General features: G+C 34.8%; 2 protein-coding genes across 2 annotated transcripts; one reads left to right on the top strand and one right to left on the bottom strand.

Annotated features, from left to right (window-relative positions):
* The first annotated feature begins 7678 nt into the window (after nt 1-7678).
* LOC107636634 (SWIB complex BAF60b domain-containing protein) lies at nt 7679-11357 on the top strand. The gene is made up of 6 exons (XM_016340133.3): nt 7679-8552; nt 9483-9594; nt 9734-9905; nt 10013-10206; nt 10451-10610; nt 10995-11357. The coding sequence occupies exons 1-5, from the start codon at nt 8080-8082 to the stop codon at nt 10583-10585; spliced, it is 1086 nt and encodes a 361-aa protein (XP_016195619.1). The 5' UTR covers nt 7679-8079; the 3' UTR covers nt 10586-10610; nt 10995-11357.
* A 13058-nt stretch (nt 11358-24415) lies between these two features.
* LOC148578603 (uncharacterized) lies at nt 24416-27873 on the bottom strand. Its single transcript, XM_088503119.1, has 3 exons — nt 27211-27873; nt 26131-26204; nt 24416-24617 (listed from the first exon to the last, which is right to left on the bottom strand). The coding sequence occupies exons 1-3, from the start codon at nt 27871-27873 to the stop codon at nt 24416-24418; spliced, it is 939 nt and encodes a 312-aa protein (XP_088359245.1).

Raw genomic sequence — 27873 nt, 5'->3', positions numbered from 1 at the left:
TTTTTGTCCGTTGGAGGTGCTCTTACTAAAGTGAGAGATGGTATAAGTACCTAAAAAAAAAATTAGGCAACTTAAGAGCTGGATATACTAAGATTTAGAATCAGCTCTTTTCTTTAAATGGTGGTAGAAATTCACGAAAGAGATTATTCCTTATAGAAAAAGATCATGTGCACGTATAGTATTTTTTCTTCAATTTTATTGTCAATCATAGGGATCACAAATTTACGCACATTATCTATCTAACAGAAATCAATTACACCGGAATGTGAATTTTGAGATGAACTGGAATAAACGTTGAACTTCTAATTCAGGAGAAAACTTCACTAATAGAAGTATCAGTTGTTGAATTAATTTCATGACAGGTTACTGCTAGTTAGATTAGCTATTAGGAGTGAAGATATGTTAGTTTAGATGTTTGATAAAAAGAATATTTATTTTATAAATTACTTTGCTTAGGTATTTAAAATGAATTTGTTGTAAGATGTAAGGAGTTATAGCTATATTAAGGCTATAGAGAGTCTTAGTTCTCCATGATAGAAGGAAGTCGAGCTCATAATAATTTCCGATACACAGTTAATTAGAAATCAGCATGATGACATGTTAGTTAGATCATTTTTTGGAGTTTGCTAGGAGAATGCCAGTATGACACTAGTTAGTTAGAGATTAATTTAAACTTTATAGATATATATATATATATATATATACACACACCTGCATGTAGTTAGTTAGAGAAGTGAGATTTATCGTATAGAAATGTGAATCCAAGAGAACAATTCCTCTTTCTACGTTCATATCTCTCTGCTTTTTTTCTGTGCATGAGTTCTCCCTTTGCAAGCTCCTGAACGCAACCTTTTTTCATGGTGCGGTGAGCATGGAAGGAAATAAAATTTGAAATGCAATAACTGAAGAAGAAGCCGAATGATGAATCCATTGTTGTGATCAAATTGTTCATCCAACTTCCTGCTCGAAATAATCTTTGTTTTCTCATCTTGATCTACTCTTCATTCTTTTTTCTCTTTTCTTATCTCTATTCTTCTCCTTCACGTTTGAACTCATTCGATAGAGCTGATGAGAGTTACTCTATCTCTCATCTAATCATCACACTGATAGAGATTTGGAGGCTCCGATCACGAGATCAAACGTGAAAGATCCTGGATCTATCTCCAAACCTCTCGAAGAATCCAGTGAAACACAAATCTTGAGACCGTGTCATGGCCGACTCAAAAGTCAATTCGAACATGGAGGATCAACAATTCTCAGCTTCAAATCTTCAAAAATTGGTGAAATTGATGAATCTTCAGCTAGTACTGATGCATAATCAAAGGCCTCAAGCAGGGAAGATAAGCTCGAACCTGCTACAAGATGTTTCGAGTCCATTTTATCTCCAGTCTGGCGACAATCCAAGTATACCTCTCACAACGAATCCATTAACAATTCTAAACTATCCCTCTTGGTCGAAGTCAGTTTTGTTGTCCTTGAAATCGAAGAACAGGTTAAGTTTCATCAATGGTTTCCTTCTAAAACTGGATAGATCTGAAAATTCATTTCAGGCCTGGGACAGATACAATACTCTAGTCTTGTCTTGACTGTATGCATTTATTAGTAATAAAATTTTGCACAGTGTTCTATCATGCAATGTGGCATCTAGCGTGTGATCTCTGGAAAGATCTTAGGCACCGATTTTATCAATGAGACTTGTTTAGAATTGCAGAATTAGAAGAAAAAATATTTTCTATTAAAGAAGGTGATTCCTCCATCACATCTTATTTTACAAGACTCAAAGGCTTATGGGAGGAATTGAATGAATTCCAACCAGTTATAAAATGTGAATGTGATGACTCATGCTTATGCGGCATTGAGCTTATAAAAAAGTATAGGTCTCAGACTCATATTATTTGATTATTGAGAGGATTGAATGATGATTACTCAATGGCCAGGTCTCAGATCATGCTCATTAAACCATTCCCTGATGTGAATGAGGTTTATTCATTACTATTACAGCAGGAGCGCCAGCTAACACGCTCAAGCCATAATGATGGGAAGCTGCTAATAAACACAACCATGAACTTCAATAACTCCTTCAACAATCATTTTGGTGGAAGTAGGCAAGATAACTCACGTGGAAGGGACAGAGAGCGTTCTAACCGAGGGAGAGGCACTAATGGACGTGGTCAATTGAGAAAGTGCTCATACTATGAGAGGACTGGACATTTAGTTGACATATGCTACCATAAGCATGGGTTCCCTTCTCACTACAAGCATAATTCTGACTTTAAAACCATTAACAATGTGAACACTAATGAAGATTTGCAAAAGATCAGTGAGCCTCATTTGAAAGATAATGAGAGCTTAGACTACTTGTTTTTGAAGGAACAAAATAAGCTTTAATTGAGTTGTTCCACAACCATGGTGGCAAGCCTGCTCAAAACATCAATCTGGCTACTGAAATTCATGCCCCCATCCAAAGGTATATATAAAATTATATCTATCTCTAAACATAAATTGAAGTGCATAGATTGGATTCTCGACACAGGTGCCACGGCACATGTGGCTTGTTCTTTAAAATTGTTCACTAATTTTCGAAGAGTAAATCCAATCACACTTCAATTACCAAATGGTTCAAGAATTGTCACTGCCATCAGTGGGACAATTATTTTTCAACTGAATTTCAACTTCAAAATGTTCTATATGTTCCATCTTTTACTTTCAACCTCATTTCCATTTCAAAAGCTACTACATCCCTTTTATGCTAATTTACATTTAATGAATTGAATTGTGAGATCCAGAACAAGATGAGCTTGAGGATGATTGGCACTACTAAACTAACTGCAGGCCTGTATATCTTGGATTCTGCCCACATACATATGTTGTACTCACTCTCACAGCAACCTCAATTAGTAATAAGAAAGGTTGTGTTAATAATGTTGTAAATAAGTCAGATTTGGCAACCCTACGGTATAGTAGACTAGGACATATTTTTAACAATAGAATAGAAGTTATGCAAAAGCACTATGATTTTCTTCAGAGCCAAATGAAACATGTACCTTGTGAACCCTGTCATTTTACTAAGCAAAAGCGTCTTTCTTTCCCTCTTAGCAAAACAAAATTTGCTTCTTGTTTTGATATCATCCACATGGATATTTGGGAACCATTAGATATTGCTTTTAGTTAAGACCGTAAATATTTTTTTTCCATTGTGGATGACAAGACAGATTCACCTGGGCATATTTGATGAAAAGCAAAGTTGAAGTAGTGCATTTAGTTTCCATTTTTGTACAATTAATTGATACACAATTTCAAAAACGAATAAAATGCAAAAGTGATAATGGCAAAGAGTTCCTACTGCACTTTTTTTATAAATCAAAAGGAAGCATTCATCAAACCACTTGTGTAGAAACTCCACAACAAAATGGAGTCATGGAGCGCAAGCATCAAGATATGTTGAATATGGCTAGAGCGCTTATTTTTCAAAGTCATTTGCCTCATCATCTTTGGACGTTTGCTATAGCTCGTGCCATATATATCCTGAACTGTGTTCTTTCTAGCTCTATAAATGCATCAAGCCCCTTTCAAGAAATGTTCCACTCTTTACCTGAGATCTCTTATTTTTAAACATTTGGGTGTTTGGCCTTTGCTTCCACCCTTAGTGTTCACAGAAAAAAATTAGAAAAGCGAGCAAAAAAGGTTGTTTTTTTAGGTTTCAAAATGAACACTAAAGATTTTTTATTGATGGATCTATACTCAAAATTAAAAAGGTCTTTCTTTCAAGATATGTCATCTTCTATGAGGACATTTTTCCTTTTCACCAATCCAATACTTTTAATGATTCACATAGTGCATCTATTTTGGATACCTTGCCATTCTATCATAATGATTTGGTACATCATGCTTCTACACAGTCCTCATCTATTATGCCTCATATGCTGCCAGTTTCTTTACACATACCCTCAAGCACATAAGCACATCATCCTACTCATGCATCTTTAGATCAGCAGGCGTCACCCTCGCATTCTCCACACTTGCATGCTGATCACAACATGCCCACATTAGCTTCAAGCCCCCTATCCACCTCACTATCACATGATCATGTAGTTTTAGAACAACCTCATGTAGACCAGCATCTTAGGCGCTCAAATAGGATTAGAAAACCACCTGCATGTTTCATAGATTTTCAATGTATGTAGGTTCTATGTGAATTAGATTCTAATTCTAGTACCTCATCCTCATTTTCACAGCATCTTATCTCTCAGTTCATTCCATATGAACATCTTTCCCCGTCTCACAAAGCCCTTTCCATCGCCATCGACAACCTCACTGAACCTCAAAGTTTTGAGCAAGCTATTCAGCATGATTGTTAGTGCCAGGCAATTAGGGATGAACTTTTGGCCCTCGAAACCAACAAAACATGGGTCATCACCACTCTTCCAAAGGGTAAGCATGCCGTTGGGTGCTAGTAGGTCTTCAAGACCAAACTCAAGCTAGACGGCTCGATAGAATGCCACAAGGCCAGGTTGGTGGCCAAGGGCTACACTCAATTAGCTGGATTTGACAACTTTGATACATTTTTTTCTATTGTAAAAATGTCCACATTTCAAGTTTTGCTGGCTCTCACAGCTCAAAAGGGTTGGTTCCTTCCCCTCGGTCTCTCCGCACTTCCCAATAGTGTGTGCAAGCTTGAGCGTTCTCTCTATGGTCTTAAGCAGGCCAGTCAGCAATGGAATCATAAATTATGCTCAGTATTGAAGGCATCAGGTTGCACCCAATAGCAATTTGATCACTCTCTATTCACCAAAGGCAGCTCCACTACCTTCACTGACCTTTTGGTATATGTTGACGATCTCGTTCTTGCTAGAAATGACATGAAAGAAATTGAAAGAGTGAAAGCCCTCTTGGATGCCAAGTTTAAAATCAAGGACCTGGGGTTTCTCAAATACTTTCTTGGGTTTAAAGTTGCAAGGAGTAGCCAAAGCATCCTTCTCTACCAACATAAATATGCAATTGATCTCTTAGATAAGTTTGGCCTTTTGAATGCCAAGCCCACCTCCACCCCGATGAATTACACTGCTCCCCTTTCAAAGTGTGCTGGTTCACCCTCGTTTGACTTGACTCCTTATTGCAGGCTCATAGGGAGGTTGCTTTACTTGATGAATACTCGTCCAGATATTAGCTTTGCTGTTAACAAGCTCAGCCAATATCTGGATTGTGCCACGGACATGTATTTCAAGGTTGGGTTGCATATCTTGGAGTATATCAAAGGCGCTCCAGCAAGAGGAATTTTGTTCTCCACTACCTCTGACTTATGCCTGATTGGCTATTCTGATTCTGATTGGGGAATCTGCCCCAGTACAAGGCGCTCGGTGTCCGGGTTTTGTTTCTTCTTGGGTTCCTCTATTGTCTCATAGAAGAGTCGAAAACAGCTTACAGTGGCGCGTTCTTCTGCGGATGCAGAATATCGCACATTGGCACTGGCGACATTCGAAGGGAGATGGCTCACGTACATTCTCAGAGATTTGCAAGTCCCCTTATGTAAGCCGATTACCCTATTCTGTGACAATCAATCCGCGATTCACATTGCTTCAAACCCAGTTTTCCAGGAGCATACCAAGCATATCAAAATCAACTGCCACACTGTTCAAAATCGAGTATACGATGGTTCTTTGAAGCTGTTACCAGTCCCTTCCTCTGAACAAGTTGTCGATATTCTCACCAAGAGCTTGGCACCAGGGCCGTTTGCAAAGATTCATTGCAAGATTGGAATACATGACATTCATGTTCCAAGCTTGAGGGAGGTAGATAGAAGGAATTCGAGCTCATAATGGTTACCAATACACAATTTGTTAGGAATCAGCATGATGACATGTTAGTTAGATAGTTCTTTGGAGTTTGTTAGGAGAATGTCAGCATGAAACTAATTAGTTAGAGATTAATTTAAGCCTTGTAGATATTTATAGTCACAAAACACTATATATATATATATATATATACACCTGCATGTAACTAGTTAGAGAAGTGAGATTCATCATATAAAAATATGAATACAAGAGAACAAACTTTTTTTCTATGTTCATATCTCTTTGCTTCTTCACTGTGCATGAGTTTTCCCTTTGCAAGCTCTTGAATGCAACCTTTTATCACTCCAAGAATTGAATTCTTTAAATGGTTTGTGTAAATGGGGAGGTTAAATAGGAAAGACCGATTAAGTAGAATATATGTGATTAACTGCAAAAATAATGTTAGTGTATGATAAAAAAGATGAAACAGTAAAATGTGTTTAGATTAAAGAATTTTACAGATGTTAGGCAGTGCAATAGTGCCATGTACTCTGAAAGAGTTTTTTAAGAGTTGGATTACGATTTTAACATGAAAAAGAAGTTTAAAAAAAATAAGTCATTGGCTTTTATGCAATAGTGTGAAATATATGGTTGTACAAGAATGAAAAAGTCTTTTAGTAGTTAGCTATAGGTGGAAGAGAAACAAAGAAGAGTGAACGAAAATGAAAATGATAGACTAAAATATGTGTAAGAATATATTACAATTTTTTTTATTCACTTTATCTATCTGTTTTATTTTTAACTCTTATAATAAATTCTATTTTATTGTGTTGAGATATTTCTTTTAAAAAAAAATAATTCGGCTCGCAATTATTCTATTCAAAAGTTAATTTTCATTATCAAGAATTATAAAGATAAAAATAATTTGTAAATGTATTTATGAGAATTATAAAGATAAAAATAATCATTAATCCTACTATGACATTGTTTTGAAAATACTTATACTTGGTATGGTAAAGACTTTAATTTTTGAAAATAATTTATAAAAATTAACTTTTAAAATCTAATATTTTAAAAGTTATAGTATTTATATTTGATAAATAAAATTAAAAATATCTTTTAATAAATACAAACAACAGTAATTGTATTTAGTAATATAACATTAAAAATTAAAAATATTATAATAGATATAACTGTAATAGTAAATTTAAAAATTTATTAATATATGAGATTATATTAAACTTTTAATTTTAATAAATACAAACTAATTTTTAAAAATTCTATCTTAAATACTTTCAAAAGAATTTTTATTTTTAAAAAATGCAAATACAAACATATAATTTTTTATTTATTAAATATTAAATAAAAAATTTATACTTTTTAAAAATACAATCATCTCGTTACAAATTTTTATCAAACCAAGTCTTATTCTAACTACAACCACTAGACTTTCTTTTCTTATTTATTAGAGAGATGATTAGGAATAAATTTTAATTTTAATTTTAAATCATTTCAATCAAGATAGAAATAATTTGGAGTTTCTCCCATTGGAGTTGCTCGAAGTTACCAATAACACCAAGGAATGGAACCATAGTCTTTTTTGTTGGTCCATTAGATCCCGCCCCACGAATTCCAAATCCTTTTAATTAGTTTACCAAATTCCCCAAATCCTTAACCACTCGTTGATTCCTAGTTTCCTACATTTGGTTTCAAAGTTCAAACCATGCCCTCCTCTTTCTCGAAGGTAAAAAGAATTGAAGAAGAACAAAAAATTAAACAAAAAACTGAAATTGGCAATTGCGTAATTTAACATCGCTTTCACTTTACCCCACTCTCCTTCGTTAAAAGAGGAAACGGTTTCATTCGGGTCCTCCACTTTATCCATTTGTCTACTCTCATATCATTTCATCCTCGTCTAGTCGTCTTTAACCTCCCTACAAGATGCCATTGCAAGTTTTCTACCTTTTTATTCTTTTTACATTTTTACCCCTCAACCACTCCTCTCTTTTCCCCTTATCAATCCGTCAAAATTACTCTTTTACACCTGTCTGTCAGCAGAAAGCACAGAGTGGATAAGATCAGGGCATAGTTGTCATTTCATCGGCCATACCATTTATGAATCTGAACAAAGGGTATTTTGGTGATTTCGGTGTTATAAAGAGAGAGATAGACAGAGACGAAGAGAGAGAAAGAGACAGAGACAGAGAGAAGCAGCTAAGAATAGAGAGAGAAAGAGAAAGAAAGAGAGAAGGGTATAGCCGTTTGTTTTTCTGTTGGTATATGAAGGTGAAGTGAAGAAGAGAAAGAAATGGTGTCGGACCAGGAAATAGCGAAAGGGGTAGAGTCTCTGCTGCGTCACTCGGAACCAAACTCAATCACAACGCTGAACGGCGTTGTTCAGCAGCTGGAAGCAAAGCTAGGGTTGGACCTATCGCACAAGGCTGGTTTCATCAGAGACCAGATCGACCTTCTCCTCCGCCCACAGCATCAGCAACAGCAGCAACAACAACAGCATCAGCAGCAGCACCACCATCTACAGCAACCGTTTGTTTCTCCGCCATCCAAAGACCATTTTGCCCCTCACCATCAACCCCAACCACATTTCCCAACCACCCACTTTCCTCCCCATTTTGCCCTCCATCCTCACACCGAGATCAACTTCCAGCAACCGCCCCACTCCCACCCACCTCCGCCGCAACCCCCATCGCAGACTAAACCCCAACACTACCCTCACAATGCCGATGTTCTTGCCCTTCCTCAGCCTCAACCACCCAAAGAAAGGTGACATTTTTTTAATTTAGTCTTGAACTTAAGAACTGTGTTTTCTTCTTTGTTTTTAATTAATTTAATTTTTGTCGTTGTCGCGTAAACTAAGATCTTAGGTTCTAGGCTTTTGTTTCCTTAGATTTTGGGTTTAGAGTTGTTCGCTTTCGTCCGAGGTACTGTTATGAAGATGTTGGGTTGGTTTTCTGTTTCGGTGGCAGTGGGAGCATGGTCCCATTTTCTGGAAACTGCTAATGGTTGGGGGTTTTATTTTGCTATTTTATTGGAAGGCGTGGTTCATTTTTTTTGTTATAATTTTGTAGCTATTTACCCACTTGTTTTGTAAACTACTTGTTCTTGTCATGTCCTTTTCCCTATTACAACGCTATTATTTATGTTTATTGGAATACCCCCCTTTCTTTCCTTTCTCTGTCTCTACCTTAGAAAAATAGAAACTGCTCCCTTGTTGTTTTCAAGCTTTCTCTTGCTGCTGTTGTATAGTTTATATTATTTATTCTTATGCATTGACTAGGAATCGTTCTGTGTCATATTTTTTTGCATATTGATATCTGAGTATTTGTCGCTTGCCATTTTTTCTTTTAAAATGTGTCATTTATTATTCTGTGACAATTACAACTAGATTTACTCAGGTAGCCACAGCTTAGATAAACATGAACGATACCGGTGTTTTGCTTGTCCATGCTATACTGTGACTGTGGCTTTCTTCTATTCTTTATTTTTCAGTTTGATACCAATTATCAGAAGCGATAGTACTTGCTTATTGCCAAAGTACTGCATCCAGTTGCTTATATTTTTGCTTTTAAGTTAATGAAAGGCATGTGTTTGAGTAATCCTTCTGTAAAAGGGATAGTTCTTCATGACTAGTTTATGGGATGAATATCTATGACATGATTTGGTTGTATTATCCGTTACAAAATGTTTTAACAGTGTTTCAACCGGAGGCAAAAGAAGAGGCGGCGCTGGTGGACTTAACAAAGTTTGTGGTGTTTCTCCTGAACTTCAGGCAATTGTTGGTGAGCCGGCATTGCCAAGAACCGAGGTAATCTTTTTTACTCAAACTAGCATAATTAGTCAAGTGCATCCTGCATTATTTTTCGAAGCTTTAATTTTCATTTATGTGAAGATAACCACTATTTCATGAAAAGTACTTTGAAAAACTTAGATATATTCCAATTCAGATTGTGAGGCAGCTATGGGCCTACATAAGGAAAAACAATCTCCAAGATCCTGGTAACAAAAGGAAGATCATTTGTGATGATGCACTGCGTGTGGTATTTGAGACCGACTGCACTGACATGTTCAAGATGAATAAATTGCTGGCCAAACACATCATCCCACTTGGACCTACAAGTAAGTAAATAGCTAAGTAAAAAAAAAAAGTAGGCTGCATTATTATGTTTACAACTTCAATTTTGCTGATACTTTATCACTTATGTCTTTCACTTTTGTCACTTCAGAGGAGCCTCAAGCCAAAAGGATCAAGGTAGATACTGAACCTACAGTTGAAAGTGCTGAACAGCCTGAACCTGCCTCTTCTACCGTAATAATATCTGAAGCTCTTGCCAAATTTTTGGGCGCTGGGGAAAGGGAGATGCAACAATCTGAGGCCTTAAGACTTGTTTGGGAGTACATAAAGGTTAATCGTCTGGAGGTTTGTAGCCATGTCCAACCCTTGAGAGTTTAACACTCCAATATTTCTGTTGTGGTCATTTTCAATGAAACTGTAAACTTTTTTGAGCAAGTTTTTGGATTCAAATTGTGGTTGAAAGATGAAAATAAATAATAATAAAAAAAATTAAGGAAAGAAAATTTAAGAGCTGTTGTCACATTATGTTTTTGGGAAAAAAATTGATTTAAGAAGGTTGCTGATTGTTTTATCTAAAATTTGTTTGTAGGATCCTTTGAACGGAATGGTGATATTATGCGATGAAAAGCTTCAGGAGCTGCTTGGATGTGAAAGCATATCTGCTTTAGGGATATCAGAGATGTTGGGACGCCATCATCTATTTAAACAGTCTGACACCTGTTAGATCTGATCACTTCTTGTCATATAAGGTTAACCCTTTTTACACCTTTTAATTTAACATTTTTTCATTGTCCTAATTGGTGGTCTCTTTCTTATCATTTCCTTAGATCTGTTTCCAAAACCAGTTTCTCTAGTAGTATATCCTCACGATAAGTGTCCTTCGCTCTTTATACAAGAATTGAATAACATGGAACATGTAACTTTCAACTGTTTAGGTATCATGGATTCTTGAATTGGCATGTTACTTATCAGTTTCATCTCTAAATTCCATTTTCCCTTGATCCTTAATGGTTTATACTTAGCTCCCAACTCATGCCATATATGTATGTCATGGTGACCATTAAACATTGCTTGTTATGGCAACTGCATATAGAATTTGACAAATATGTTTTTCTGTGTTGTTCTAATTGCAGGGTATGGGTCTGCCCGAAGCTTTAGAAACCTGTTTCTACTTGTTGCTAGGTTCATATAGGAAGTTGTTACTTATTTGGCTGTAACTTGTTACTTTAATCACTTTGTTCGTTGACATATTTAGATTTTATGTTATCTGACGACAAAATATTAGGTACATTGCTTAGAATGACAATGTTATTGTAATGTTGCGCTAGGCAGTCAGGGCAGGGAAAGTAGTATATTTTGTATTTACGAAGTGTGGCCTTTCGTCCTGGCCCTTTAGGTTTCCCTGTGCATTTTATTTTGTATTGTGAGTTCTCAATGTCTAACATGACCAAAGGAAAACTGAGTTCCAATTACTAATACTATTGTACATTGAGATACACCCAAATGCACCTTGCTATTAGACTCCACACTTGTACAAATCGTGTTGCATAGACGTGATCCAATTATTGTCTTGCACCTAATATTAGATCTTAAAATCTTGATATTTCATACCTATCTTGTGGTTGTTAGATGTCTTGCATTTTCTAGACATCGCGTATGTAATTCAATAACTATGTAACAGTCATTATCTCCTAACTGATTATGTAAGGCATCAATTTTGCCCTATCACATTTCAATCCACATGTTATCTTTAAAAGTTAATTCATTTGTTCATTTGAATTTAGTAAAATAAATCTTCAATTAGGGGTAGTAATATGTATCCTATCTGCAGGTATCCAAACTCGATCTGCAATTTTATATATTTATATAAAAATGTTTCAAGAGATCTTTAGCCACTAAAAAAAGATGATTAATTGATAATTTAATATTTTTTTATATAAAAATTAGTTTTATTTTAGATTTTTTTTTTCAAAGATATGAAAATTCGAACCTGCAACCTTTTAATTGAGTATGGGGAGACTATACCATTTGAACTATTGTTTCTTGGCAGTTTTATTTTAGATTATTATCAAGTTATATAATAATATTATATTTTTTTAATAATTTGCGAGTAGAGTTGGGTACCTATAAGTTAAAATTGGATAGGATTAAAATCGAGATATTCTCAATTTACCAGTAGTATTAGGGTTGGATTCAAGCCTGCCCTACCCATTGTCAATTTGTCACCCTTATTTTCAATCAATTGTGAGAGCGCATTGATAACGCACCTTAACCAGGCCCATTATCTCTGAAGCTCGTACCGCATTAACGTCTAATGGAGGACACAAAAATCATCAAAAAGGAAAAAAAACGGAGGACGTAAAATGCCTGTATGCTTTGGACTTTGGCGTTTTGTGTAATCGTGTTTAGGGTGTTTTTTTTTTTTTTTTTTTTTTTGAAGTGTTTAGATATTTATTTTGCTTTTAAATATGAATATACTTTTGGATCAAATGAAACCTTAAAAAATAATAAATATTTAAATAAAATAGTATAAAATAATTTTTTATTTCTAACATATTAATACTTAAATCCAATAATGTTAACTCAAAATTTAAAATATTTATAAGCTTAATTAATTTTACATTTTTTTATTCTTAAACACATTGAATTAAAAAATATTAATATGAGAATACTTAAATAATTTATTTAATCATAAAATAATAGTAATATAATTATTTTAATGGTTGATGTGATTTATTTAAATTTTAAAATATGAACTAAAGTAATATTAAAAAATGAATGCTTTTTTAACAATTATACACTCCTAACGTGATTTTAGCTAACATCACGTTTGACAAAAGTCCTATGAAAATACAAAATTATATTGAAACCAACTTTGAATAAAATCTAATTCTACAAAATCAAATTAACACCATCATCCATTTACAAACACGACTCCAAACATAAACAAATTCCACCAACTTGTGAGTCACGTATCAACTATCAAAGAACAAATATCAAACCCATGTAACCTATAGTCGTGACTTGTGAGACACTTCTTTAGGAGGTTGAGACTTTGGATAACCTCAGATCAAGATTTCAATATGAACTTTGATGATGCCATGGTGCAATTAGGTGTGTGCTTGTGCGTTTGTTTCAACCTTCAATGATGCTTTAACGTTTGTTTCCTGAGATTGGGATTGAGAGACTAAAACTGAGTATTGAGTTTGGTGATTAGAAATTAGAATTAAAATTTCAATTGTAGAACACAAAATTTTAGTCTTTTTAGTACTTTCAGAAAGTAAGAATCTATGAGACTAAAATTTTTAAAGATGAAGATTGAAATTTTAATAATATACTTTTTTAAAAAATACTCTCTTTTAACTTTTTAAATGTCAAATGCTCAAATCTATCCCTTAATCTTCATATTTATCTTAAAATAAATATGATTCTGAGACATAACTAAGTCCTGTATATTTTACACCAAACACAATATAAAAACTTAATTTAATCTCAACCTCTTAGTCTCTGTCTCTTAGTTTTAGTGTCTCTTCCAAATAAATATTAAATAATCGTATTCAACAATCTACCAATCCTCACGTCATCGGTATTTAACTTTAGTTTCATAATAAGCAACTATGTTTAAGAAGAGTATATTTTAATTAAATGAGTAAAATTTAATCATATAATTTTTTACATTTTATATGGATACTTTAAATTTATAAGAACAATTTATTTTTCTGGTTTACTAATTTACGGCACTATAACATAATTTACATATCACATACTAAGCCCAAGTATATATCTTTTTAAATGGTCATAGTTTATAATTTGAAATAACCATTATATTATATTTAATAGTCTAAAAAATATTGCAACTGTTTTTTTAGCACATTAGCATTAGTCGAATATAAAAAACTAATCTCTCATTTGAGGAGTTCACGAATACCAATAAATATATATTAGATCATTTAAATAATATTACATTGAGTGGATATCGTTTTCACGAAAATTAAAAAATTGAACAAGTAATTATCAGATTAAATGCCTAATTAGATTAAAGTAACTTGGATTGATGAGGGCAAAATTTGTATCTTGTTTGAAATCTTGAGTGTTTGAAAGCCAATAAATTTAGATGTTGATTGGAAAAAGACAGTGACGTGAGAGTCGAGAACTTTGAAGATGTTTATACTCTTAAAAAAATCAAACCTTATTTATTTATTTTGAAGTATGCAAAATTTTTTTATGACAAATCTTTAGTAACTAATTTTCAATTTCTTGGTTCTTTAGTTTCTCTTTAATCAAATAGTTGTCAGTTAATTAATTAAAGAGTTTAAACACAAAAATTGATTTAATTTTTAATAAGATTTAAAAGTAGTTCTTAGGTCGAATTATATGTCACGTATTCAAGCTAGTATTGTCTAGTTAAACCTTAGAAGAAAACACAATTTTTGAAAGTTGTTCTAATCCTAATTATATGTCATTTATTCAAAATTAGAGTGATTGAAAATCATGCATGTGTCACACACTAATCGAACCACTATTCCTAGCCGAATTCAAAGAGTCATGTGAAAAAGTTTTCAAGTTTTAATTCAAATATCAAATTTTTTTTATTATAATAAAAGAATTCAAAAGATATTAGTATACCTTTCGATACCACTAATTCGAATAAAGAATGAATAACTTAATCATGAAATTATTGATCAATGCAAGACTTCAAAATAAAATAAACTTAGATTAATAATCCATAGAAAACATAAATAGAGCTCCTAACATTTTGACAAAGGATTAGTTACCCATGAAGTAAAGAAAGAAAACAAGAAAAAAACTATGCTGAGGAATCGAATGTCTGGATTTGGATCTGAAGATCTTCCTTCTGGATGCCTCTTGTGAACCTTATTCACTTATTTATATCCTAATTCTAGAATTCAAATTCAAAAGTAGTTATAATCTTATCTCTCGGAAAGAAAGATAAGATAACTAACTACTTACTTCAATTTCAAATCGAAACAATAATTCAAATCTAATTTAGAAACAAATCCTAACAACCAAATCTTTTATGTTTCTAGAATAAATTAATAACTAATCTTCTAGAATCTTGAATCTTTTGGATGTGATTAAGGTTTCTAATGATGTGTGTAATTGAGATTGAGCCTTAATAATCTTGCATCTTGGGAGTTGGACTTGTTAGAATGCCGGGCTTGCATAGAGAAATTTGGGCGTAAGCCCAAAATACACCTTTAGGAGATACATACGCCGGGCGTGGAGTGCATGTCCGCCAGGTGTGCATTTGGAGATGTTTGGGGCGCTGTTTTTCGTGTCCAATTGATGATGGTAGTGCGTGACTCAAACTAAATGTCCACTATAAATATATGAATATCGTTTTGAAGCTCTAGACGTTAGTTTTTTAACACAACTAAAACCGCCTCATTTGGACCTCTATAGTTCATGTTATGACCACTTGAGTGTGAAGAGATCAAGGTTGAGAACTTGTACGTCGGGCTTGTAATCATGCATGCCGGGCGTGTGGTCATGGCTGCCAGACATGCATGTTTTTCTTCCATTTTGAGCACGCTTTTGCTCCTTAAGCCACGTTTTTTCTGTACTTTTTTTTTCCTTGTGAAAAAACTTTGATTCTTGTTTGTTTTTTATCTAAAAACTTATGAAAATATAGAAACATTATCCTAACTCCAAATATTTGATTATTTATGTAATTCTATTAGAAAACATAAGAAATTTGATTTAAAACCTAAGAAAATGAATGGAAACAAACCCTAAAAATTGCCTAAGATGACGTGTCACCATCACTCTATATTATTATTGAGTGAAGTGACAATTAGGTCTTTAAAAATTTCGATTTTAGACAAATTAGCTCCTAAAAAAAGTACTAACTAAGTCTTCTACGATATTTTTGCCCTTTCTTAAATTAATCATGTAAAACTTAATGGCAATACTTTTATGTTTTGTTAACTACAGTGACGTGTTTGTTTATAAAAGATCCTTAAAGAGATGACAAATTTTCACTACAAAAAAAAACGTTGAGTACTATCAGAATTATCGGCAGATTTATCAAATAAATTCGCTGGTAATTAGTTTACCGTCGGATTGAATTTGACAATATAAATGGCGCCGAAAAAAGTTTTACTAGCAAATTTTACGTCGATTTTTTCAATTAATACACTGAAAATAAGTGGTTGATTATAGTCGAATTTTTTCGTCAGTAAATTTGGTGCTATATTATGTTTTGTGGTGCCCAATTACTGTTGGATTGTTTCGTCGATAAATTCCACGGTAATTTTTTCTTTTTTTTTGCACAATTAGCACACAATTAGTAGTCAAATTAAAATTTTTGTTTACAAAATTAGGGCACAAATTCAAAATTACTAGCAATCAACTATGATTTTATTAAATATCAATGATCTGAATATAATAAAAAGTAAAAGAAGTAGAATACAATGAAATAGACATAAAATAAATTAAATCCCTAAACCCTATCGATCCTAGTAATCATCGTCGTCATCTTCCTCCTGCTGAGGCGGTGGAGTTGGTGCTGATGTGGTGCCTCACCAGCAGCGTTGCCGCTGGTACCAACAGCGTCGTTGCATCCAGCATGCATCTGCTTGTTGTACACCTCCATTTGCTCTCGTAAATGTTCTAGCCACTCCACCTTTTCCGTCAGTTTCAAGCTATAGGCAATGGTGTCACCCACATGTGCAAGAAGCTCGTTGTGTGATCGGCAGGGCTGGTGGCAGAGACAGAGACAGATGAGGCTGCTAATGTGGAAGTGCGGAGGCCACTGGCGAAGAACGACCCCAACTCGAAGACGCGATTCTTGTAGGGCTCAGAGGAGGTCTCGCGCCAAACCCTATCAGGATCTACCACTGAGGCATTGGAGCCGAAGTAGTGCCCACTAGGCAACTGAAATTGCTGGGTCGTGGCTTCCAATCTCTGCATGTAATCCTCCTGTGTAACATACGTTGTGATTAGGATGACAGTTAATTGACTTTAAACCAAATAAATTTTAAAGTTAGAATTAATTGAAACTCACATAATGAGTCGCAGACTACTCATCAGAAAATCTCTCTTTGTTGGCATTCAATGTATGAGTATACTTAAAGGTCTCCGCTAATATCGCTTCACGATCAAACGACTTAGACTACACATATTAAAACCAACTAATAAAGTAAATCAAGTAACAATTAATTCAAGTAATAATGAACAAACATTGGCAAATAAATTACATACCAGCTTGCTCTTCGTCTTCATAAAAATCACTGACCCACTAGTATACTTCGACGACCTCGGCGAAGCCCTATTGGTTATGTTCGTCAGATGGCGACGCTTGATCCCTCATCAGTACTAAAATGAACGTCCAGTTCCTCCTTAAGAACTAGACGGAGCCAAATCATGAGGTGGTCACGCCCCTGACAAATGTCCTACATCATCTACTGAAGATATCATGTTTCCGATCCCATGTAAATTTTTCTTGCACAAAGTAATTCACAATATTAGTTAGTTGGAATAAAATATATTTAAAATATAGTTAATTCAACAACATTTGCATCATCTACTGAAGATATCATGTTTTCGATCCCATGTAAATTTCTCGTGCACAAAGTAATTCACAATATTAGTTAGTCGAAATAAAATACATTTAAAATATAGTTAATTCAACAACATTGGATTCTTATCGCCTACTTCTGAAATCATCACTCTCTGGTCTTAGCATGGATCTTCGTGTAGTTTGCCTATGGATTGTCGTACATGAACTTTATCACATTGGAGATCTCCTGTGTACGTGCATTGTTGTTTGGTGAAAAACTTAAGATTAGCAAATACATAAAAACACATAAAACTTAACAAATTTAAAATAGATTGCGAATAAAAGACATTAAAATAGTATGTACTCACGCATGCATCCCATCAAGCTAAATCCTCATCCGTATGATGGGCGGTGGTGGAGGGACATCTGGATAGGATGTATTAGAGGAATTACCCACCGCGGGCTTTATCACTGGAGCTGTAGGGGGCAGAAGGGGCATAGCAGAAGAAGCCATGTAGTTCAAATTCGGGACATTGATAAACTGTTGGTCCGCTGGACTCGCCTGTGACGTCACAGGGGTCGACAGGGTAGTCGAGATAGAGGGCGATAACTGAGCTGTCCCTGGAGATCCGGTGAAAACCCTCCCTCTCCACGACTACGAGATTCACTCGTTCTACCTCTGCTACCTGTCATCATGTTTGTAAAAAGAATATATTATTAACACTAATTAGCATATATTCAACACAAATCCTTCAACATTTATATTATTTCAAAAAAAAAAATTTGGCATAACTTTCCCTAAAATTGAACATATATCCACCTTTATGGTTCCCACAAATCCAACCAATCTCAATCGACAGTATCAGTCAAAACTCAATTAAATTCACAACATTTCTAATAGAATATATTAATTTGTTTATACATTGAAAAGGGAATATTTTTGTTTGAGTTATGCTCAGAAATTTCAGTAAATAATTATTATACATGTTCATCTAATCTTCATGAGGTTTATTTTTCAATAATGAGTTCATAATATATTACTTCATATTTATTTACAATAGTTTTATAATTCCTATGCTTTCATATAGATTAATACAATGAATACTCAATTATAACTAATCATTTACGTTCTCATTAATTCATAAAAGTGATTACATTGCATAAATTGCAAGACACAAATACTAGTACAGACAACATATGATGATTTAGGTAAAATATATAATTAATATAATTGAAGGTTGTAGTAAGCTTAGAGAAGGGGGGTTGAATCTATGCCTTTCTTTTAGTTACTGAAATAACCCCTTTTAAGTATACTTGCAATTCTGATTCTGTTTGAACTTAGCAGCAAAAATTTATGAGATAATTTATTTTTGTCTCATGAATATCAGAAAACAGAACACTGCAGAGAAGAGAAAAGTTAACACCAGCATGTATCCTGGTTCGGTTGCCTTGTGCTATGCAACCTACGTCCAGTCTCCTCCACAACAATGGAGAAAATTTCACTATAGTTAAAAGTATTACATACACCAATTCAACAGGATTGACCCAATCCTTTCACACTCAAGTTCTAACCTAACTTGACATTGGCTATGCTAATACCTAACTCTTCACTCTTAGTGCTAACCCAACTAAGAAAGGGATACCTCACAGGTACAAGATACAAGACACAGATATACCTAAAGAAATCTGAAAATAATTCTAGGCTTTTCTCTCTAGTGTATCTCTCAGCCTCTTTCCACTCATGGCTTTTGCTTGAGCTCTCTCAATATGCCTTTTCACTCAAGAAATTACAGAAAGATAAACATTGAAAATTAAACTACAATATGAAAAACATGAAGGAGATTGACTTCATCAATAGCTCTTTGCTATGTGATAAACCAGATTTGCATGTCTTTGATTCAGTTCTTCATTTTTGGTGGAATGCTTCTTTGAAAGAAAGCACTGTCCAAGTAGAGGAACTTCTTCAGAGAGATTCTTCATAGAACAAAACCTCAATACACTGGGTTATCTCTCCTTGCCTCTGAATGAACAGAAAATCTTCTTTTTATCTCCTTGCATGTTACTTGGTTGCTCTTCCTAGGTCAACTTCTTGAGCAGTGTGTTTCACCAACCCCAGCCGTTCACTTTCTCCCATTTTTACTTAAATTTGGGACTTTGCTTCTGACCTCTTTGGTTGACCGAAAACCACAAGTCATCATGAACAAAAGTCTCCAACGGTAAAACCTTATCTCAGCCCTTGAAAACCAACTTGGTCCCCAAGATATGTTTAAGACTGTGGATTTACAGCAGAGAAGAACAGACAACATCTTTTCCATGTATCTCAGAATGGATAGGCAGAACGTTGAAGATAAAGAGAAGAAGATCTGATGCATGTAAAAGAAAATGTGTTACCTTCAATCTTTTCTTAAGCTTGATTTGGTTTGAACTTGCTGATTTGACATCTGCCTCTCAAGCTTAATCTTTCTCTTTCTTGCTTATTTGGTGATTAGCTTAGGGGAGAAGCTCTCTCTCTCACTTTTTCTGATTTTTGACCAAGGCACAAAAGTGAACAATGCTTTTGGTAAGGTAAATGAGAGGGGTTTGCTTGCTGAAATCAAATCGGGCTTGGATCGGGTTATGATTTGCTTGGCCCGTTTTGATTTCTCAGCTTTGTTTCCTTTTGGGCTTCGTTTGAGTTATCAACCCATCAACCTTGTTTCATTTTCCATTCTATTTGGGCTGCTAAATTGAATTTTGGCCTGCAATGTTTAATAAATAATTAGCAACATACAATTATTAATAATCAACACTAATTATTTATTTTGCTCAAAAATAATGTTTGTCATCATTAATTAATTTAGTTAATTTCTTAACTCAACAATCTCCTCCTTGATGATAAACATAATTAAGCAATAACCAAAAGGAATTGAGTTTTAGTAAAGTTAGAAGACTTCCCTTTGATTTATGTTTCTTGCTTTAGTGTTGCTCCCCCTTTCTTTTTCAAGAGTAGCTCCCCCTAGATTTATGCTCTCCTCTTTTGTTCCTGTTTTACATTGTACTTGTAGAGAACACAGTAAAGAGCTGCACACATTTATCTTGACTAAGGGAGCTTTAGGCAAACAACACCACAATATCAGCCCGACATATCATGTCAAAAGTAAAAACAAAGTGTCAAGATTAATCAAGGGCAAACTAATATCATATGAAAGCATGTTTCAATAGGCATGTCACTACATTTTCTGCAGCAACTAAGTAGCAATGTATGTTCAAAACTATCAGCCGCATGAATAAAAAAATTCACAATTTAAGATTCAAAAATTAACATTCAGCATTCAAAAAAATCAACATTCAGCAAGCCGCTATTACTCCCCCTTTTGTCATCAAGGGCGGATAATAAGCAAGATCAATAAAAACATCACCCTAAACCCTGTAAGAAAGAGTTAGTGCACAGTCCAAAATATAAAGTAAACTAAACTTAAGAGCAGCAGTATTTAGAGTATTACAGTCATCCAAAACAGCAAAAACTAGTACAAAAGGAGCAAAATAAACAGAATTCATGAGACAAAATGGCAGCAGCAGCTTCATGTGGCAATCCTAGGCATCCGAACTAGTTCCTTCCGAATCAGCTCATTCTTCAACATCAGTGGCAGAATCTTTATCTTGGTTAAGATTATCAATAAATTTCATAAACACAGCCACTTGATTCCTTGACTTTCGGAGGAAGTTCTCATGTTTGCTGGCTAGCTTTCTTTACTCTTTGCTCATAGCAATCATGTGATTAGATTGGGAGATAAACTCCTGAATAACATCCTTGACAATATTCAGCAGAGCAAGTTTTTGGCCAGTAGAGATGGAAGTCCCCTCAGTGGAAGGAGGAGAAGATTCATCAGGAATGAACTCTTCATCATCATCATCTAGAACCACTCTCTCAGATCGAGTAGGTCTTTTTTGTTGTTTCACTGCACCACCTCCCTTTAGATATGAATGTCTATTTTCATAATCCTCATTAGTTAAGTCAACACCAAAATGCTCAAATATGCAAGTTAGAAACATGCCATAAGAAAGTGCTTTGTCTTTTTCACTTCTAACAGAGTCAAACATGTATCTAACCATCAAATATGCAAATAAAATTTCTGTTTTGGTGAGAAGGGCATATAAAACAAGAGTGTCAGTGTAGGAAACCCTTTGATATGAACCACTTTGAGGAAGGATGATGTGATTGACAATTCGGTGCAACTGAGCACGTTCATATCCTAGGACTTTGTGAGTGGGTGTAATGCCATCAATCAAGGAGACATGTTCACAAATATTAGCCAAAGCATCATTGTATGAAACACCAACTCCTTCATCCCACTTAACAGAAGCATAAGCACAAGGCCCAACATCAGTATACTTCAATGAATCACTGATTGTTTCGTTATTTAAAACTATGTCTCGACCCTTTACATATGAGTGAATAGTGCCTTCATGATATGTCATGTTAGCATAAAACTCTTTGACCAAAAGAGGATAAACAGGCTTTTTGATGTCAAATAGATGATTCCAGTCCAGAAATTCCAAGTTTTTAACAAAAGGAAAGTCTTTCTTTTTCAAAGTTAGTAAATCAGCAATAAAAGAGGGACATAGGGTACGGTACCTAATGACACCTTCATAAAAGTCATTGTTCATGGTAGACCTAAATCTAAAAGGATTATAGTTGGAGTGTGATGTCATGAAGTGGGATTTATGAGCAAAAGGATCAATGTTAGGTTCTCTAACAGATTTAAGAGGAACTCGAGTTTTACCTCGCTGAGAACGTAATAGAACAAACCTCGACTTAGGTTGATGGGGCTCAGAGGTAGGTTTAGGCGCTGCTGGTCTTTTCCCTTTTGAAGAACTCGGCTTTGATGATCCAGGCCTTGAAGGAGGTTCCCTTGGAGGAGGAGTTGGCTTGGCTGAAGATGGAACCATAGATGGGTTTTTAGTGCGTGCCATAGGATCAGTCCGAGGAGGTGAGGTAGGAGGAGAAGGAGAGGGAGTGAAGGTTCGGTCTTGGGAGTGAGTTGAAGGTTTTATGGGAAGCTTGTAAAATTTTTCATGAGGAGGCCTTTTAGCAATGATTTTCTTCCTCATTTGGTTAGTTTCAGGCTTTTGAGGGAAGAGAAGCAGTAAAGATGGTGTAGGAAACCGAGGAGTTGTGGAAAAGTTAACGGAGGGAAGAGAGGGAGTGTTGGTAACCGTACCCAAAAGAAATTTTTCACAAACCATGCAACTGCATCACCTTTTGATATGAATTGAAAAGACATGACCTCATAAAAAGAAAGATTTTATTTGATTTTAAAATAAAATAGGAAATTAATTTTAAATTTTTAAAACCCTTTTTGAACAAAAACAAAAAAATTAAATCAACCTGAAAGCCTTTTTGGACAAAAATCTGAAACACACAAGATAACAAAAACAAATGTAAAAAAAATGTAACATTCATATTGGGCCCAGAGGTGGTTTGAATTAAGGAAACATATAGGACCACCCATGATTTGATTTTTGAGGTTGGCTCAAATCAACTTTCATTTGCAATAAGCCCAGTACACGCTGATTGAAGGGAACGTTCTTCACATGCCCAGAATTGTCTCATACCTGTTTATAAGACAAAATACTCCAGCAAACACATTAAGTAATTTTCAAATAAAGAATCATGGCTTAAAATTTCTAGACTATTTCTAAGCGTGCAGAATTTGTCCTCAGCCAGTGGTTTAGTAAAAATATCTGCCAATTGCTCCTCAGATTTAACAAATTGAATGCTAATATCCCCCTTTTGTACATGCTCTCTTATTGAGTGAAATTTCACTTCAATATGCTTAGTCCTAGAGTACAACACTGGATTTTTAGAAATATTAATGGCACTCATGTTATCACACAGTAAGGGAATATTTTCAGCATTTAATTTTTAATCAGCAAGCTGTGTTTTTAACCACATAAGCTGAGAACAACAAGAAGAAGCAGCTATATACTTAGCCTCTACAGTGGATAGAGCCACTGTTGGCTGCTTCTTACTTGACCAAACATTCAAGGACTTTCCAAGGAAACAGTATAAGCCTGATGTGCTTCTCCTATCAACTCTATCACCGGCGAAATCTGCATCACAATAACCAACTGCAGAAAAATCATCAATCTTAGGATACCAAAGACCAAAATTGGAGGAGCCATGAACTTATCTAATGATCCTCTTAACTACAGAAAGATGTGACTCTTTTGGTTTGGATTGGAACCTTGAACACAATCCAATACTTTGCACAATATCTAGTATAGAGAAAGTTAAGTACATAAGAGAACCAATCATTCTTCTATACCTAGTCTCATCCACATCTTTCTCAGTTTCTCCCTTGTCTAATTTTGAATTAGGGTGCATGAGAGTTCCCATAGGTTTGGCATTTTTCATACCAAATTTCTTAACTAATTCCTTGGCATACTTCTCTTGATGAATGAAAATACCTTTTTTAGTTTGTTTAATTTGTAGCCCAAAGAAAAAATTAATTTCACCCATCATACTCATGTCAAATTTACTTGTCATGAGTTTTCCAAATTTAGTATAAAGAGATTCATTGGCTGATCCAAAAATAATGTCATCAACATATATTTGGACTAAAATGAAAGAATCATTAGAATTTTTTATAAAGAGGGTAGTGTCTGTGGTGCCTCTTTGAAAACTATTTTCAAAAGAAAGGTACTAAGTCTCTCATACCAAGTTCTAGGAGCTTGTCTCAAACCATAAAGAGCTTTAGATAATTTGAAAATATGGTTGAAAAACTCTTTATTTTCAAAACCTGGTGGCTGCTCCACATACACTTTCATATCTATCACACCATTTAAAAACGCACATTTCACATCCATTTGATATAATTTAAAACCACAAAAGGCAGCATAGGCTAAGAGAAGTCTTATGGCTTCCATTCGGGCAACAGGGGCGAAGGATTCATCAAAGTCTATTCCTTCTTCTTGGTCATATCCTTGTGTCACTAGCCTTGCCTTGTTTCTTGCAATGCTACCATCCTCTCTTAGCTTGTTCCGAAAAATTCACTTGGTGCCGGTCACTTTCTTTCCACTTGGCCTTGGAACTAAAGTCCACAGTTGGTTCTTCTCAAACTCTTGGAGCTCATCTTCCATTGCCTTTACCCAAGAAGGGTCACCAAGGGCTTCCTTGACATTTTGAGGCTCCATTTGAGAGAGAAGGGCAATGTTTGTTCCTTCATTTTCCTTTCTTGTGGAAGACCGAGTTCTAACCCATGAGAGACGTCCCCAATAACAAATTCCTCAGGATAATTCTTCAAGAATTTCCATTCCGAGGTTTGGTGGACTTGGAGGCAGATTCAGATACCAAGGGATTCTGGGTGCTGCTGGCTTCAGGATTTCCTTCAGATTCATGAGACAAAATGGAATTGTCTCTTGAATTTTCAGCAACTGCAGCTTCTGGTTCAACTTGAACAGAGTTTCCATTTTCATGATTTTACACAGTTTCATTATCCTTTTGAGCTTGATTCCCTGCATCACAGTCTTCCAAAATACTTTACACCAAGTTAGTATCACAAAATATAACATGTATGGACTCCTCAATAATCCTAGCATCTTGATGATAAACTCTATATGCTTTACTAGTTGTGGAATATCCTACAAACAAACACTCATACGCCTTTGGATCAAATTTACCCAGATTATCCTTGTTATTTAAAACAAAACATTTGCATCCAAAGATGTGCAAGTAGTCTAAGTTTGGTGGGTGACCTTTCCAAAGTTTATAAGGGGTTTTCTTCAAAAATTTCTTTATGATTGTTCTATTCAAAATGTGGCAAGCTTTGTTAACCGCTTCAACCCAAAGGAATTTTGGAACCTTATTCTCACAAAGCATAGCTCTTGTCATTTCTTGTATGCTTCTATTTCTTCTTTCTACCACACTATTTTGTTGTGGTGTCCTTGGACAAGAGAAGTTGTGAGATATTCCAAATTCCTCACAAAAGGATTCAAATAAATTGTTTTCAAATTCAGTTCCATGATCACTTCTTATAGAAGAGATCTTCAAATCCTTTTCATTTTGAATTTTCTTGCAAAAAGGTTCAAAGGCCGAAAAGGCTTCATTTTTGTGTGCAAGAAATAAAATCCAACCAAACCTAGTATAGTCATCCACAATCACTAAAATATAATGTTTACCACCTAGGCTTTGAGTTCTTGTTGGACCAAATAAATCAATGTGTAGCAACTTAAGTGGTCTTTTAGTAGAGATGTATTCCTTTGGTTTAAAAGAACTTTTTGTTTGTTTTTCCATTTGGCAAGCATCACAAGTGATGTCTTTGTCAAACTTTATCAAAGGAAGACCTCTTACTAATTCTTTCTTTACAAGTTTGTTTATTTGAAACATACTTGCATGGCCCAATCTCTTGTGCCATAACCACTTTTCAGATTCTTTAGAATGAAAATAAGCTACATTTTGATCATTTAGTTCATCAAGAGTAAGTCCATACATATTATTGAAATGCTTGGCAACAAAAAGTACTTCATTTGTCTTTTCATTTATAACACAACATTCAAGCCTTTTGAAAGTCACTAAATATCTTAAGTCACACAGCTGACTTATACTCAAAAGATTGTGCTTTAAACCACATACCAAAAATACATCATCAATGAAGGTAGATTGTTCATTACTTACTTTTCCAACAACAATTATTTTACCTTTACCATCATCTCCAAAGGTCACAAAATCTCCATCATACTTGTTTAGTTTGATGAAGTAAGTTGACCTTCCAGTCATGTGCCTTGAGCATCCACTATCCAAGTACCACATATCTTTCTTGTTCTTGGATGCTAGGCAAATCTGCATGAAAAGCTTCAAGTAACCTTAAGCATCCAAATTAATTTGGATCCTTTGAAGTAATCCATCTTGGTTGCCCAAGTGCATTGAAATCACAAATAACATTGTAAATTTTGTTTCCTACACCTCTCTTTTCAATGAAACATTGTGCATATGAGTGACCAAATTTCTTGCAATTAACACAATGATTTTCTGATGTGTATTACTGAAACTGAGGTGAGTTATTTTGCTGGAAATGATTAAAGGGTTGAAATTTTCTGGTTTTTGGAAGAGGTGCATTTCTTTTGACAAACTGATTTTTGTTAAACTTGTTCCTCTTTGCAAAAATATTTTCACCAGAATTTTTTGAACCTTTGGACTTTTCGAATATGAGGTTTTGTTGTAAAATGGTGGTTTCTTGAAAGCAACCTCATTTTTCGAAATGTACCCCAAACCTGGCCTGTTTGAGCTAGGTTCGGTTCTTGGTGAAGGCTCAGTTTCACTTGTGTATACTTCATCAAGTTTTTCTTCAAATGTTGAAACATATCCAACACCAGATTTGTTTGATGTGGATTTAGTATTTGATGAAGAAGCCACACATTTCATAGAGGAATCATTTAAAACTGCACTTGGCTATATAACCTAAACCATATTTTTCAAATAATGGTCTTTGGCTTGCAAGTAATTTGTCCAAGCTACTTGAGCTTTGAGCAAATTTTGCTAAGTCACTATTCAGCCTTTTAATCATATTATTTAGTCTTTCATTTTCAGAAATTAACTCATGAGAAGGATCCACAATGTGCTTTCCTTTTAATTTTTCAAGTTCAGATTTTAGAAATCTGTTTTCTTCAATAATGTCCAAAGCACATTCAGTTTCCTTTACTTTTTCTTTTAAAAAATCATTTTCAGCTTTTAACACATCTCTTTCAGATCTGCACCCATTGTACTTATCTAGCAATTTTGAGGTGTTTAGAGTAAGATCATCAATAATCGCATGTAAATCATCTATGGACAGATCATAGAAATTTACCTTATCAAGATTATTGTTTCCAGCCATGAAACAGTCTTTATCTTCACCCTCAGAGTATTCTTCCTCATTCGAGTCGTTCTGAAGATCCTCCCAAGCTGCCATGAGTACTCTCTTCTTTTCCTTCTTTCCTTTGTCCTCCTTTTTGAGCTTTGGACAGTTTAGCTTGAAGTGTCCAACTTCCTTGCAATGATGACACGCCACCTTGCTCAAGTCCATCTTGTGTTCCTTTGAGCTTGAACCCTTGTATTTGTCCTTGTTCTTCATCATCCTTCTAAATCTCCTAGCAAAAAACATAAGCTCATCATCTGAAATACCATCACTAGACTCACTCTCTTTTGGTTCTATTTTTGACTTGAGGGCTATTCCCTTTTTCTTTGAGTCTGGGTTTGTGTGTGTGGTTTTATAGGTAAGGAGTTTTCCTCTCAGCTCATCATAGGTTATAGGGCTTAGGTTGTTGCTCTCGGTTAGGAGAGTGGCAGTGGTTTCCCATTCTTTTGTGAGGCTTCTAAGGAGTTTTCTCACTAGGGTTTGTTCTGAGTAGTTTGTACCCATAGCATCAAGGTTGTTGATTATGATTGAGAATCTCTCAAACGCTTCATCAATGCTTTCTCCATCCTTCATGTTGAACATCTCGTATTCTTTCTGTAGCATATCAATCCTCAT

Source organism: Arachis ipaensis, chromosome B1 (assembly GCF_059453495.1).
Source record: "Arachis ipaensis isolate K30076 ecotype BB chromosome B1, ASM5945349v1, whole genome shotgun sequence".
Lineage (NCBI taxonomy): Eukaryota > Viridiplantae > Streptophyta > Magnoliopsida > Fabales > Fabaceae > Arachis > Arachis ipaensis.
The sequence above is the reverse complement of the archived record's forward strand: the minus strand, read 5'-3'. Positions and strand labels throughout refer to the sequence as shown.

Coding starts and splice junctions, on each gene's coding strand:
- LOC148578603 (XM_088503119.1), bottom strand. CDS start 27,873: ATGAGGATTGATATGCTACAGAAAGAATACGAGATGTTCAACATGAAG. Junction 26,205..27,210: donor GAAACAATAATCTTGATAAG/GTAAATTTCTAT, acceptor CTTTTCATGCAG/ATTTGCCTAGCATCCAAGAA. Junction 24,618..26,130: donor TCAAGGCACATGACTGGAAG/GTCAACTTACTT, acceptor CTCATGGGTTAG/AACTCGGTCTTCCACAAGAA.
- LOC107636634 (XM_016340133.3), top strand. CDS start 8,080: ATGGTGTCGGACCAGGAAATAGCGAAAGGGGTAGAGTCTCTGCTGCGT. Junction 9,595..9,733: donor CGGCATTGCCAAGAACCGAG/GTAATCTTTTTT, acceptor ATTCCAATTCAG/ATTGTGAGGCAGCTATGGGC. Junction 9,906..10,012: donor CATCCCACTTGGACCTACAA/GTAAGTAAATAG, acceptor TTGTCACTTCAG/AGGAGCCTCAAGCCAAAAGG.